Source organism: Fusarium tjaetaba (genome assembly GCF_013396195.1).
Source record: "Fusarium tjaetaba strain NRRL 66243 chromosome Unknown NRRL66243_c0000233, whole genome shotgun sequence".
NCBI classification, from domain to species: Eukaryota; Fungi; Ascomycota; class Sordariomycetes; order Hypocreales; family Nectriaceae; genus Fusarium; species Fusarium tjaetaba.
Genome location: NW_023501429.1, coordinates 116,586 through 132,905, shown reverse-complemented (window position 1 = coordinate 132,905; position 16,320 = coordinate 116,586). Strand labels below are relative to the sequence as shown.

Here is a 16,320-nt window from a genome sequence, read left to right as displayed (position 1 = left end):
CGGCCCTGTCTCTAGTACTGACAACTTTTTCCTCGTTTGACGATCTCTGTTGGCTTTATCGCCCACTGCACAATCTCGTGACTCGTCGCGCTCCTGACGCAAACAGTAGAAGAGCTTTCTCTCGCACAAGTCGTACCCGTACTCCTGAGGCCTGCCTTCTCTATCTGTACTTGCGTCGCATATTTCCAGCTGATACATTACTTTATCTTACAATAACTGGGACTGCTCTCGTACTGCCTACCACTTATCTCGCCAGTCGCGACTGCGTAAAAAAAAAATCTCTACCTGCCCACCTAAGGAAGGAAGTACCCGCTTAAGCTCTCGTACCTGAATAACGCGCCAAAGAAATTTTGATTCAGACAGAAATATTCTTCTGCATCTCTTACCTTTGCCTCGCTTCCCTCTCGTGCTGCAGGCATCTCATTTCAAGTGGTATCGCCCACCTCTGGTCATTTCACTGTCGGACCATATCTGGAGTGCATCACATTTTGAGGCATCACGCGTAGCTCGTCGACTACTCCAGTCTACCATACAAGCACTACAAACATTACAATCACTTCAAACAAATCACCATGGCGTCCGCAGTCGCGGATTTGGAGGCTGGTCTCCAGGCTATGCTCAACTTAAAGCCACCAGGTGTGTCCGGATCTCGCATCACCAGTTTGACCTCTCTTTGCGTTTCCAACATCCAGGTAAGCTTCAACCAAACATCTCCATTTGCAATGCCAAACAATCGCTAAACGCTTGTCCCAACAGGCCGAATCCGTCCTCATCCAGAAAATCTTCACACACTTCAAAAAGACACCAGGAACACACAAGTTGGGGGTACTCTACGTCGTAGACTCTGTAACCCGGAAATGGCTCGAGCAAGCCAAGGCACAGGCACAGACAATTAACAGCTCTGCCCCGGATGGAACCTATGCCGCTGGCGTCAACCGAGTGACAGAACTCATGCCTGTTTTGATGAATGACATCCTGCAATCCGCCCCGGAAGAACAAAAGGTACGCATATCTGACTATCATCCTCATGTAGCTGGCAACCAGTCACTGCCACGTGCCGCGCACACTGGAGCACCTTGCAAGGCGCTTCTGTTGACCACCTTCGTTTCTCGACATATTTGACCTTCGCACTGTTTATTTGGATCGTAACTCACACATAATCCCCCGTGTAGGAAAAGATTAAGAAGCTCCTTGACATCTGGGAGAAGGGCCAAACATTCCCTACTCCAATGCTCGAGTCTTTTAGAGAGAAGCTCAACGCACCACCACAGAGTACGTTTTTCACGCAAGCAGTATCACACCTGGCGTCATATGACCAAGCGGTACTTCTTTATCGTCTCGAACACACTTGTAGTCTAACCCATGTGATGTTATAGATGAATCGACAACTCCTCCCGGTAGCCCGCCTCCCAATGTGCTAGGCTCGCAGCAAGGCAGCGCTTCAGGCCCCCCTACGACTTCAGCTGCCACAGCCCCTAGCGGCACATATATTCTTGAGGCTTTGGCCAACCTTGCTCGTCAAAACACAACCGCTCCTCCTGCCAACCCCTTGCCGGCTCCCACAGCACCGTATAGCCTGCCAGCTGGCGCGCCAACTCAACCAGTATCATCTGCTACGCCGCCAGTATCGTATCCTCCGGCGTCGCAACCCGTAAATGTACCGTCTCTTCCTTTCAGCCTCCCACATATGGGGGCTCAGAATGGATATACAGGCTCTCCTCTGAACATCCCAAGTAACCCACCTAATCCGGTCAATGGGGCCATGCCCGGTGTAGCACCTGGCCTTGGGCTTGATCCAGGCACCCAGCAACAGATCATTCTGATTAAGGCGCTCGCTGACCAAGGTATTCCATTTGATAAGATTCCTGCTCTCATTCAAAGTATGGGTGGTCCAGGAGCCGCGGCTGCAGCTGGCGCTCCCCCAGCTCAGCAGCCTGCTCCTTATGCACAGAGTCCTCAAATTCCTGGGCAAGCTGCATGGGGTGGCCCTTCAGGCAAGCCAGAGGACTCACGTATGCCAGGCTACGGCCATACAAGATCTCCTCCTAGATTCCATGGACGTTCTCGTTCGCGATCTCCTGACCGTGGCTGGGGTGGTCGTGGCTCTCCTCGAAATGGACGTGATCGCCTAGACTATGCCCGTGACTCTCCTAACCGTGGTCGTCATGACGACCGCCGCGGAGGTGAATATCGCCAGCGTAGCCCTCATGGACACCGTGGACGAAGTGAGACTCCGCTTCATGAACAAGGCTCAGCCGACAAATGGGTTGAGTATGATCCAAATCTTCCATCTGGACACATCAAGGTCTATAGCCGAACATTGTTTGTTGGTGGAGTAACGTAGGTGTATCCTCATCTGTATTCGTATCGCGTTAACTAACCAAGGAACAGCTGCTCTGAGAGTGAATTGCGCGGCATTTTTGGCCGCTTTGGTACGGTGCAAACATGCATTGTCAACAAGGACAAGCGGCATGCTTTCGTGAAGATGCTTAGCCGCCAGGATGCTGTCAACGCCAAGCAAGGCACTGAGGACTCTCGCAATCTAGAAGTGCCCCTTCGTGTAAGTGACTGTAGTCTCCCTCTGGATTTTGATTCGAGCTAACTTTACCAGACTCGTTGGGGTGTTGGTTTCGGCCCTCGGGACTGTAGTGACTATTCAACGGGTGTCAGCGTCATTCCTATCCACAAGTTGACGGAAGCTGATCGCAAGTGGATGTTGACCGCCCCCTTTGGCGGCAGCGGTGGACAACCCATTGAGACTGGCCTGTCAGTGGAGGAGCCCGATATCGAGATCGGAGCTGGAGTCTCATCCAAGGCCATCAGTCGACGCATGCAAACGGACAAGGGCGGTAGCAACGGACCCAAGTCAACTCGCAATCGGGACGAAGACCTCTCCCGTTGGCGCCGAAGTAGAGACAACGGCTCCAACGGCCACAATCGTCGTGACGATCACCACGACCTTGCTCAGGATGGACAGAACATGGTTGCCTCGTTCCCCTTTGGGATTGGCACACTGCCAAACGGCATGCCCAACTTTCCTGCTGGCTTCACATTCCCTGATCCCACAAATCAGTGAAGGTTTCTTTCCAGGATGACGCACAAGATTATGTAATGATACCCAGGTATGGAAATGGGAGGACATTTGTTGTTTTATTGTTGATTTCCCTGGTTGCTTTAAGCAACGAAGAAGGCGGCGTTGGCAACATGGTTCTGAGGCCTATACAAGGGCTTGGCTTCGGGAGACGGTTTCTTGCATCAGTTGGGGGGCAAACAGTCGTGATTGACGGCTTCGTGCGGGCGCATTGACGACCAGATGTGTTTTTATTTGTTTGATGAGAGTCTCTTGACCCCACGTAGCTTTGTTGGCTACAGATGAAAAGTTATGGTATTCCGCTAAATGCTTGTGCCTTGTCAAATCGTGCTTGTGACTTGGGTTCTGCCATGGTAGTCGCTGGGTGATTCAAGAGTGCCCCCAAGTTCCAGTGTTGTATGTTGAGAGACTTGACATATTGGTGATGTCCTTTCGCATCTACTTGCTGTCTTAATGTCCTATGCATGTCGTAGTATCTGGATACAATATGTCGTTTGCTTCTGTAGTGGTTGTTTGCTGCCATTGCTCCCTCGTTGGTGATGTCTGCTTCGAAACCATTTCATAGCGAGTGCGACTAGTAAACAATCTGAAGAGACTTGGTCTCTGTTTCTTGTTTTACAGAAGGATATCTCTTGGCAGTGAAACTCTTGTGATCATCGATCTTGAAGTTGGAAAGGTGTAATCCGGGAGGGAGACATGTTGCCTCTAGGTTAAGTCTTTGTCGTTGTCTTTCTTCTTAGATATGCTCTCACATGGATTATCAGCATCCCCTAGATGCTTTGATGTTCTGAACTGGTCGTGTTGTCTCGTTCTTGTCGAGTTACATGGTTTGACAGCATCTCCACCTGACTGCAGGGTAATCAACTCAGAACTTGACCTTGGCGGTCATCGTCATGTTTGTACAGACATGTCCTATTTATCTGCCAATCCCAATAAATAAGGTCTCCTGTGTGATTTTATTCACTTGAGTTTGTATTTATGCTTGTATGAGTAACTTGTGGCTTTGTATGATTGAGTGTCTTCCCTCATCGGGTGTATTGCCTCACGCTGCTTGAATCACTCACCCACGTCCGAGTACGAGGAAAAAGCCTTCCCTTTAATACTTTTTCCTAGTTTGTCTCTAGAGAAATATATTTATTCATGTATATATGTTTGTCCTTGTCTGTCTTCAGGCCTCTGTAATTATGAGCTGTACATGTATCTGAAAGCCTTGATGGCTTCTTCCTGGGTCACATCGAATGGTTAAACGGAGAAGGGCTTCAAGCTTGTTGATATCGATTTCCCGACAGTGTATATGGATGGATCACGCAGCAATAATACCACTCGTCTCGATTTCAAATGAATATCTCTCCGTGTGCTTATATAGACTAGTTGTCTCAGGTGATGGATCTCTCTGCATAGTCCTGTAACTTGGCAAGCTTAGTTCTACTAAAGGAATAAAAGTGCCGCTCTTTTCACTTGTACATATCACAGGAGACGTTGGCTGTGTCGTCCTATGTTTATTTTAGTGTAATTCATTGTTCAAATAGACAGCTGTCAGCCTCGTCGTGCAAACTTGGAGTTCTTCATGTCAAAATGTCAACAGAACAACACATCACTTAGGTCAACTTAAACTCAACTTCTCACTTCAACATACTGCCCCGTGCACGTAATTTATCCCCAACCACATGATCAATCAACAGAAGCCAAAGTTATACAGAGTACATTGCAACAAGTTTCATCCCTCCTTGCACTGAGGCGCTCCATCAGCCTGGTACAGGGTAACCTCCACCAAACTCACCACTCTCACCAGCATTTCGATCGTCGCAGTAATCTTAACATCCCTCCCTGCAACTCCTCACGAGCACGTCAAAGCGATCACGATCGTCTATCCCTGAAGTACTCACCAACAACACTTGCACCGCCAAGACAAGACAGACCGTGACGATCGAAGCCCTCACCGTCGGTAGTTAAAATAAAGTCGACAGATCGACAGCGCCATTCTTTCAGGCAGCAATGAACTCATTAATGCCGTTCATTCACATGGCTAGCCTTTCATCGATACCGTTTTCAATAGATTACTGTACTTTTTACTTGTCCTCTGTTGTCAGAAACAAGGTTCGGTTATCACCAAAAACCCCCATGGGGCTCGATTGGGGTATAGTGCGAGATCCCCCCCTGACTAGGTTGGATTGATCACCGACGGTCCTTTTAGATATAGACTTTGATATGATAGTTGTTATTTGCTGTGGAAGTATTAACTAGTATGTTGAGTATTCTCTATTGAGACAAGGTACGTAAACTGACTCAGAGCTTGACTGGCTGTGACGTCTCTACCCCTTCAGCCTCGAAATTACGCATTCAGGTGATACAGAAAAGATAAACAACCAACATGCTCAGGCAGGGATATCCATCATTATCTGCCGCTACGTAACAACATGGTCCTAACTTAACAAGAGACACATATCGCACTTGTCTCGAAGCCCCAAAATTAGAAATCCCTTGTGCTAAACCCTTTGAGATGCAACTAACTAATTGTCGCGCGGATGGATCCCTTCATCCACAGTCTGGCTCCAACGCAATATCCGACTGCATACCAATCAATCGATCAATCGATTACAGTAAACACTCCGCGCTGAACTGAAACCATGGTCATATGCCCATCCCACGCCCAAAGCACGCTGTAATCTTACTTCATACCCACTGACCTGCCGCTCAAATCGCGACGAGAGAAAAACAAATATCTGCTTCCTGTCAAGTCCGAGATTAACGGAGCCACTCGAGGTCCATCCATCCCTTCATCGTGCATGCATGTCATCCATAGCCATACCAAGATAATCCAGAAACTTTCTCTCAAGTACCAAGCATGCACTTGCATGACCGGAAAAAAAGCAAAGGTCACAGAAAAACCGAAGCACCACGGGACTGACCGAGTCAAGCCAAGACGGAACAACAGAGAGCTCGATTGTAAATATCCATCCGCTGTGCCTCAATCGTTGCCAAATACGGCCAATAGAGTTTCGTTGTATGTAGCTTCAGAGTGGACTGATAACTAAGAGTCTGGATCTATACTTTCATGCTGTTTTACACGGTCTAGACGATGATGTATTATGCTGCCCAGGCTCAGCCTGCAAAAGCGTGCATACGTTAGTGATCTGGACAAATACTCACGTTGCTCTATGAGTCTAGACGAAGACCCTGTCGATATAGCCTCAAATGCAAGTCTTGGTACAACGCGCAGTACATAGAACTATCGTATGGTTTGGTGGCGGTAACAGAAATCGAACATCGAGAATACATGTCTTGGCTCTTGGCTATCAAGCCTTGGTTCATCTGGCCAAGGTTGGGCGTGTGGAAAAGAAAACCATCAGCCGAGAGCCAAGATTCATATCTGTGGCATCAAAAGTGTTGGCATCGGTAGTCGCCGCCTTGGTATCTTGGATGATCGACTTGGAAACATAGGGCTGGACGACTAAATGCACGTCCTCTGGCATACATCGGATTCCGAAATCAAGTCAACGAGGCTATGTTCGCGACCAATTTCAAGATTAACCGGACGCGTCAATCATCGAGGCTTGTAGAAGTTCAGGGACACACGGGTGGTAAGTGAATTTGAATTGCGACTCCTGGCGACACAAAAATGACGACGCCTCTTTGAAACCAGCAGCTGTGTTACGGAGTACTGGGCTCACATATGTGATGTCGCTCCCGATCTGCAAGGCTTATTATGTATGGGGAAGAAAACGGTCTGCTCGGAAGCCATTAATATCAGTGTACGACAAGGCTTGATTAAGCACACATGCAAATTGAGCCATTGTCAAATTGAGCATTTTGCAGTCTCTCATGGATCAGATGTTCTTCAGGCGGTATACTCCATGGGCAAGTGAAGGCCGCCCATCCACCAGTGCATACGGGAGGCTGCACTAGGCGCGTAGTACCATGCGACCTAAAAAGAAAGTCGAGGTGAATATGCTCTTCGCTACGCGCAACTTTGCGCAACGCACATCCATCTTGGCCGTGCCACAGCGCTCCTGGTGCAAAGGAAATACTCTCGTTTCAGTCAGTGACTGAGTTGTTTGTCCAACGACCGAGGCCAGTTGTTTCATCAACCGGTTGTTCTCGCTTCGAGACTCTTGGCATCTCCGGAAAGAAGGAAGTCAAGATTGGCTCTGGACTTCAATGCAGCTGCATGAATGTGGGCAATGGACAAAATACTATCATGTGCCTCGTCATCTGAGAACATGGCTGACGATAACACTGACCTAAACCTCACTTTGAGTCGAGTTGATGTCCGCCAAAGCCGAGCATTGAAGCGAATTGGTCTTCCGGCCAAAATCCGGGGTGTGGCATCCTTTGCGCGTAAGCAATTGATATGGCTCAAAGAGTTGCATGGTTGTCAACATGTTTGACGTATGTCCGTCTTCGGCTCCGTGATATTCCCCAAGTCGCGAGTCGCGCCAACTCCCCAGTTTGGGGACTTGTACTTAATTACAACTTTTATGAGTGCCCCGAGGCGGAATTAGTAGGTATAGGTCAGGATGCAGACTTCCGCACACTATGGAGTTACCCGCGCAATAGCAACTCTCACGTATGAATCGCTCAAAATTGTATGAGTGAATTAGTTGTTGGGATGAGATGCAGGGTCCTCCGGCAGCCTCAGGTCCGTCCATCCATTATCGAGTCGTATGCTCCAGTTTTCATTATTGACAAGCCAAAGGTAAGTTTAGCCAGCGACAGGTGATTCTTCTCTATCAAATCCCACACCAAGGTTTGGAGACTCGTGGAGCCTGGATAAATTCCTTTTTAAGATGGAGACTCTTAACGGCGACGCAAACAAAGTCACCATCGGAAGCTGACCGCTAAGGTGTTGTCCATCGTCGATCACTGATCCTGGTCCTTCTCGTATGTATATGCTCTGAAATACCAGGCCCAACACGGTGTGAAGGCGTGGCGCGCAACTATCGAGATCGCGGCAGAGCCTCGCTACAACCTTTGCTAGGAGAGGAAAGAAAACTCAAGACCTTAACCCTAAGTGATAAAAATACTTAGGTAAATTTAGCCTAAGCCTAGGGGACTCTTTGTCAAGTCTATTTTGACACCTTACATCAAGGTTTGGTGTTTTCTTGCCCCCCGAGGCTTTGCACTTGTTGTGAGCTGTACTGGTAAAAGCCGATCGCACCGACAGGGTTACTAGCTTGGATTGGAAACAAGATATAGATTTTATCAACCAGGACCAGCAAGATCGAGACTTGTGTCTTGATAAACGCCAATCCTAATCGTGTCGAAGGCGGACACACCGTTGTCGAATATCCGACGGGGTTGTTTCAGGCATATGTTAAGGTAACATGCGAAAATACTCAACGGTTGAGCAGGTTCTCCAGTTCAATTTCTCCAGACAAAATATAGCATTGACATCATATCCGATTCGCGATTGAACAAATAAATTTGCAATTCCGGGAATGACGGCACGGATAGATAGGATGCCAGAGAGATACGGGGGCTTTCGTGGAGACTGTCATGGGGAGCTGGAGCAATGAAATGGGCGCAAGAGCCTCATTTACTGGCGCCAGCCAACGGCGAGGCACTTTGGTAGGGACAAGTGACAGTAGGTAGGTGGGTTGTCACAAAGACTACCAGGAACAGACACGTAAAGAAAACAGCAAAAAAAAAAGCCGCGTCTGGGGCCCCTTTAGCTCAAGACGCTTAGTGTTTCTCTGAGCTTTCTGTCTGTCTTTGGGAAAGTAATGTCCGACACCTGACAGGGCCTGGACTTTCTGAGCGCTCGACTCGGCTGGTACTCGGTACCACGAAGACATGGTACGGCCAGCGGCGGCAAGTTGGCGTGCTGAGTTAGTGCAAGGGAAAAGAAGTGGATATCAGGAACGAGCATCCATCATGGTGGAGCAAGAGTGCTAGCACCGTGCCAGTTTTTGCAAAACCACAGTTATCGGTCCTAAGCCCTAGCCACGTCGCCGCCTCCGGTGAGGCTTTGATAACAGTATGAACCATCACAGGCCAGATGATAGTTGCGATCCAGAAGCCGTGAATACTGCAGCTTCCGACTTACCAAGAGCTTTGCGATAGAGCCGTGACAATACAGTGTAATTGACAATCCAAGCTGGACTAGGTATGCAGCGAAGGATGTGGTTCAGGGCTAGCCAATAGTAAGTTCGACTGCTTGACTGCCGAAGGTCGCGTGCAAGCCAAATCGCGTGGATCGGTACAAGCGGGTCTCACATGCAGGCAAGTTATAAATCCCTGCATTTCAATTTGCGGTGGCTATTTGGGGTCGTTGGGGTTAGGATTTGGAGAACTGGCTGAAGATTCTAGTTCGACGTCTCCAGATCAAGCCGGCTGTATGTGTTAGACATACAGGCAAATGTGCAGTCATCGCGAGACCGGAGTTTTGACGGTAACAGCACTGCGAGATTTCGAGATTTCTCCGCTCTGAAAATAGAGATCAGGCAGGAAGGATCTCGAGTGACGTATGCGCATCGTGCCAGATTCACGTATCATTTTTCGTTTTCGGATAAACCATGACTTGTTGATAGACCGCCTCAGCCTCTGAGTAACGTCAGCAGAGGGACAACAATGCGTCTTTGGCCTGTCATGCTGATCCTCACGAATCTTCTTTTGTGGTTCACAAGACGCAAGCACATGGCGCAAATAGGCACAAGACCATTTAATCAAGTCACCATTTGATCAAGTCACCATCTAGTCAAGTCAAGCCCATGCTTCGACAACCCCTATCAGCTGAACAGTCTACCCCAGACTGTGGCGGAGAGCGCATGAATAAGAAAGTCGGAGCGGGTGCTGGTAGGCACAACAACACCAGGGACAAGGACAGTCAGGGACAGTCAAGGTAGCACTCGACTCCATCAGTGAAGTCCCTTCAATCGAGTGAAGGCTTGGCTGTTCAAGGAAGCTGCTCTTTGCTCTCCGCAATTGTGCACTGTTGCTGTCGCCAAGGAAACTGGGGCGAAGCGGTGTTCTTGATAGTGCGGTCTGGCCTGTCGTGCGTATGTATGTAGGTGAAGATAAAGATGGGGATGGAGAAGCAAAAAAGTGAGGCTGTAGGAAGAAAAGTATCCGGCAGCATCATCTCCCGCGGGACGTGAGCATTGGGAGGAGGTAATGGTGTTGGGGTAGATCTGAGGATGTGGAAGGTGTAGCCAATGACTGATGCTGAGACCTTCCAGATTTGACATTAAGCTCATCAATATCCCGCATGCTACGCAGCGAGCGTGCCACTATTGCCATTCCCTAGTCCCAGCTACTGTCTGTCTAACAAGCCCATGCTGAGGTTTACCCGCAAATGGTTAGGTGAATGATTCAATGACCAGAGTCCACGTTTACTATTATGCAAGAGTATCCAACAGAGTGAGCGATATTGCCAGTAAGAGGAGCCTAGGTCAAGTCTATTTGCTTGGATCGTTTCATGGTCTTTGAATTCCCTCATCAGATGAACCGACCAATCAGTATGACCAATTGATTGACTCTGTTTCCTAGACAATTTTCAGGGTGCAAGCCCACCAACCTCCTAGTTTGAGCGCCTCCCGGGCGACCCCGGATCCGCCCAAAGCCGGGCAAAGATGGGGAAGATGCACGAATATGCAGTCAAGAAATGCCTCGTTGACTTGGCGTCAGCCGTGAAAGGGGATTGGGTAGAGCTCGATCGAGTGCGACATGGTGAGACGAGGGACTTGTTCGTTTTTCGACATCGCTTTACGCGGACACATCACTCATGCGCCCCGGGTTTTTCTGGAAGAAAATAGACGCACTCGCTCGTGCGTGTAAGTCAGTAACTCCACGTTGATAGAGCTGCATAATGCAAATCTCGCGCCGTAGTTAATTTGGGCCCGGTCTTGTCGGCGGTTTAGTGGACTCCAAAGATTGCAAACTGTTTAGTGCTGCTGTTTATCTCCTCATTTGTAATACCAATTGCCTCTCGCCTGTGATATATCAAAGTTGGATTAAGACGTAGGATAGCTACTGTATCAAGTAAACAACACAGGGGGCCGATCGTGGCGGATATTGTGTAAGGATGTCTCCCCGTCGTGGAAACAACAGGGTAGGTTTTGGACGGATGGCCGTGGACACGACGTAACAATACATAAGTTTCACCAGGCTTGTTGAAGTTACGTAGGCGGGCTTAAGCATACTGTTTGGTGTGTAAGACCAACCGCCCGGTAACGTAATGGGAGCGATAGGCGCGGCACACAAAATTTGGACCCTGGATGAGGCAACTTGTAACAGCAAAAGACGCGGAAGGGAACCTAGACATGGAATCTCCAAGAGTCAGGAACAACAGCGGAGCGCGGAAACCGGTGCGGTGAACGACTCGCTGAAGATCGGAGTCAGACCCGCTACAGCGAGCGAGCGACTCAGGCGCTATCGTTCTCAGCTTCAGAAGTTCGTGACCAAACAGGACTTACCGTGCCCCGTCTTCGGCACTCGACGAACCATTTAGGGTTGACCGAGAAGAAAACATCTTGTACACCGCGAATTGCCCGTGGGGTCTCCATCTATTGCCCACTGACACACCGAGGCATCGGCGCCGAAGTCCACCCACCGGAGGTCGCGGGTAAAAAAGCGCCGACCAAATCCTGTTCAGTTTTGCCTACCTTATCGACAGCCAGCTGCTAGAGCCAAAAGCCCGCGGAAGAAAGCGACCACGTCCCCCAGTTTAAACATGGAGGTACCCCCACATGAAATCCGATGCGAAGTGGATGTGGATATGACAAGGTAAGAAAAACAAAAACCGCGAAAGGGCGAGGCCGACTGGACCGGAACTGTGAGCTGGGTTAGGTAGGCAAATCGGAGAAACAGTCGCCGCCATTGGTCATAGACTGTCTCACCTTCTTTTGACCTCAGTCATTCCAATGACGTAGGGCCTCAGGGTACTGCTGCTTTTGGCGATGGATGGGATTCTGGGGCACTGACCTTTACAGGCTTGAGCCATGAGCAAGGGCATGGGGTGCCCTGAAGCTGACGGGGTTCGTTTGTGCAAGCTCAATAGAGACAAGGAGAACACGGGCCTGGAATCGACTTGGCTGCTTGGCGAGAGGCGACAAGAGTTCTTCGTGATCACTGACAGCGGTGGCCAAGTCCAGAGGGAGGAAGAGCATTGGATAAACGGGTGAAGGGTCACCATGGAAAGGCCGGCTTCTAGAAAAATTCCAATATGCGTGGCTTTTGGCCAGTGCAGCTGGGTCCATAAGTTATGCACGCCTGCATGAGCGGCTTCAACAGCTGTGATGATACCTAAATAATACCTCACACGAGGACAATTGACAGAAACAACTGAGGTCAGCCCCGCCCTAACCGAGCTCGCCAGCATCGTGGTATTTGTGTCAAGCATCTCTGATGTTCGCTCTTTTTGTACGCTAAACCTGAGCGAGGCTCGGTCCCGTCGTCGTTGGGACAGGGCTTGCTCTGGTGGTGAAATAGGCTAGCCTGCCGTTTTGGATGGAGATCCATTCAGTAGCTGATGAAGAAAGTTCAGCGGTTCAATCAAGTCTTCTCCAATAACTCTCGCCCGCGTTAACCCGCAGGTTGGATCCAAGACGCTAATACGGCGCCTCATCTCATGCGTGGAAGTTGAACGTGTAAGGTGAACCTCTTCGGTGTCCTTGTTAGACGAACACGGAGAAGGCCAGAGGCAGGGTTAGGGCAGCCAAGCCGATCCAGCCCAGGCGAGGCCCTGCAGAAGCTCGCCCATGTCGTTTCGTGAACGAGACCGTATCTCGCACCGTATTCATCACTGTCGAGCTGCCAAGGCTGGCACAGGCTCAACAGATGCCGATAAGGCGATTGGACATGGCTGCCACTCAACGGTGACAATCTGCGCCTGGTGAGCAGTGGATGCTCATGTTTGTGCTCATGTATTCTGTGCTGAACCTGGAACTGTTCCATAATAACAGGCCATCGTTTCTCAAAGTCATGACTACTTAGTCAAAGGCGAGGCACACTGTAGTAAAGCTTGTCACGATACGTCTGATTACTTGTCATAAAATGACGACTATCATGACCACCCATCGAAACACGGCGATCCCATTTCGGTCCTGCCTGAGACCCCTACGTTCAATTAACCTCATGCCTTTCTCGTGTCCGGGTCGAACAGGACTTGGGACAACGATTGATAGGTCGGCCGAATAAGAATTTTGCAGAGGGAATCTAGACTGAGAAGATGCAGAGTAACCGACCAGCATAGTCGTCATCGGACGGGATCTGTGAAGCTATCCCATCTGAGATTGTCAGACCAGTTCCCAGTCAGGTCAGTCCCGAGGTAGATCGCGTGGGGCCAGTCCCAAATATGCTGCAATTAGAGTAGCGGATCGATAAATGTATGCACTTTAGTATGTGCTTGCTGGGTAAACTGGAGGACTTTTAATGTCATCTCATGAGCACGACTTGTTATTTACGACTACCAGCTTCAAGGTGGAAATTAGGAAATTGAACGACACGCTTTGCGCGCAAATAACAACGTCTCCATAGGAAAGCGCATTATGTGCACAAGGTGGGATAAGCTATGAAGATCTATGCAATGCTATTATACATGCGAGATGTGTCAATGGCTGCGTTACGATTGTGAAATCGGCCACTGAGTCATTGCAATTGCACAACATTGCACATCAGGACCATGACTCCCGTTGCGTTCCAGGGGCCATGAGGGTGACATTTCGCATTGATACTGTATGCAATAAGGGTCTCGACTGTTAGCAGCTCAATGGCGAAGCAAGGCTGATGGATTGACAGAAACGGCAATCCGTTCTCTCCGTTCCTCATGAAGCGGAGCCTATCATGACTTCTCCTGTCTTCTCCAGTGTCTCGAGTCGCGATTTCGCTGACCGCCGGGGATGGGCAAGTCAGTGTCGTCATTATTCTTGACAAGCAGCGATACGCAGCGGGAAAAACGAAAAAGAGCACATGGGCATGGGGAGGGGGGGTCCTCCCATGGAGGAAAATCCCTCAGCGGAAACGGGGAGCTTGACGCCAGGTACAAGCTCGGCCAGCAATGACATACAGGAGAGGTACCGGGGCCCCAGTATGGAGAGCGCGCTACAGGACAGCAGAGGACTTTGTATTTAGTAGGTCCAGACGCTGGCAGGCAGACACTTACAGTTGTACATGGCTTGATGCTATCTTGAGGCAAAATTTAGCATTAGTGAGGCAATACGTCGATACAATCGAAGGACCGGGCTTTGAGCCATCCCACATGTACAACGGGGCTCTCGAAGGATGGAAGCCAACGGGATCCGGGAGATGCACAGTGTCTTACTGTCTCTCAAGCCAAAAAGTCCATGGGTGTTGTAAATGGCCGTGGAGATGCTTTGGTGATAGTTCGGAGAGTATTTCAGTAGGGAGGCGGGCAGGTACCAACAGGGCGATAAGCAAGTTCGGATACGAAAGTAAAATTACTCGCTCAGCTGCGGGTTCTCTGGATGTCTTGTTTTTCGTAAAGCTAAATCAGTAAAAACTATACTTGCGCGCTATCACAGCATGTACAATCCCGCGGACATTCCCCCAACCCATGTAAAATAAACCCAACCCAGACAGGCAGGCGGGCGGGCAGGCCATTGTTTTGATTTGTTTGTATTGACTTCTTTGCATCTCATCGCTTTGTCAAGATCGAGGCGAATCGCTCTCATTGTGACATGGATGGTGAATGACTGATTGTTAGTGCCAGCATATTGAGGTCGTCATTGTCGTTGTCATTGTCACGTTCATTCAGTCAGTCATTGTAAGCCATCAATCAGCTATCAGCCACGGGCAGTTGGATCGATGAGACATCCAATAGCTATCGCTTATCAGATACGTGCTCTCAATTGAGTTTTGTTTTGTCTCTTGTTTACGCTGAGCACTCTCCCCCTTGTGCTCTATCGGCAGGGCAATCTCATAGCATGAGTCTCTATCTGAGTCTAGTCTTGCTGCATATGAAATGTAAACTGGTCTTTGGTCCCTCTCAATCTCTTTTTTTCTCACTGCATTTGCTGTGCTTCCTCCTTTGCACCCACTGCTGAGATTACCGTCTTGTTTCCATTCCCCACGCTGGGCGCCGCCACACACTGTGCTCTGCACCTGCATAGAAGGCAGAACCTGGCTGGGCCGAGGACCAGAGGCTGCCTTGAGTGGACAAGGGCAAGGGCGATAAAAACGGGGCATCATATAATGGGCCGTGCAAGTCTGCAAGATGCAGCGACCGACGTTTCGTAGAGTTACACCCTAGCACGGGCTTGATTAGCTCAATTGACACGCCCTGTAGAAAAAAAAAGTTGCAGGCATAGCTCCAGAGAAAAACACATTTTGGGTGAGGTGAGAGAACCCAGCTCCTAGCAAGATAGCAGTAAGAAAAATTGAGCCAGCCGACGCTACCGGGTACGGCAAGGGTAGCTCCTACACTGGCGTGCTGGCTAACACGCTCTGTCTCTAGTTTCCAGGTGGATGTTGATACCACTGCGCTGTTTACTGCGTTAGAATGAGATTGACTGAGATGGGGGTTTGTTGATCTGAGATGTTATTGTCTACTAGTCGTTGTTACGGCTACCTGATGTGAATATTGACTTTCTTGCTATCTTCTCATATTTTCCATTGAATGAGAGATCAAAGCGCTTCAGCAGGAAATAAAAGTTCTAGTGAATACGCGCATAACCATTTGGAAATTTAAAAAGCACTGCATCATCAGGCTTTAGAGCACGAATTCAAATAAAGCACATCGCACTTTACCTTCCCCAGGCCAATGACACGAGAAGGCTAGGGTAAGTGAGGGTGTAGCTAAACCGCAAGAGGGTGTGATGAAGTTTCTTTCCTCCGTGACCATGGATGTGATTATGTCTCTACTCCGTACATACGTAGCTACTAAGATGTCGTTCGCTAATCCCGACTCGTGCGGGCTTTAATCGGCAACGGAAGCAAAAAGAAGGGAACAAACTGAGCGAATATGGAAGAATGGCAATGGCAATGGACTACAGTCCGATTATGGTCTGCATAATGGTGGCAGAATTAGAGCAATTGATGAGTGTAATGAATGAGTGAATGGCCAATCCAATTGAAATGGATGGATTGGACTGGGTCGGCAGGGCCGTGAGAGGTCGGATCAATTCGTACAGTAGAGAAAAGAGAGGCTCCTTGTTGCTAGCTCGTACCTCGAAGAGCTTCCGGTCGTACCTGGAGACGGCATGGAGCACATAACCTGGGGCATATTGGGATTCGCGAGAGACCATGCCAGGAACCTGCGCGAGACTCGTGGG

General features: G+C 49.3%; 1 protein-coding gene across 1 annotated transcript; it reads left to right on the top strand.

Moving 5' to 3' along the window:
- Positions 1 to 572: 572 nt before the first annotated feature.
- Positions 573 to 3,076, top strand: FTJAE_10126 (Rpb7-binding seb1; the record flags this gene model as incomplete). The annotated part of the gene is made up of 6 exons (XM_037342937.1): positions 573 to 692; positions 757 to 1,002; positions 1,173 to 1,272; positions 1,377 to 2,340; positions 2,392 to 2,560; positions 2,612 to 3,076. The coding sequence occupies 6 exons, from the start codon at positions 573 to 575 to the stop codon at positions 3,074 to 3,076; spliced, it is 2,064 nt and encodes a 687-aa protein (XP_037202844.1).
- Positions 3,077 to 16,320: the final 13,244 nt, after the last annotated feature.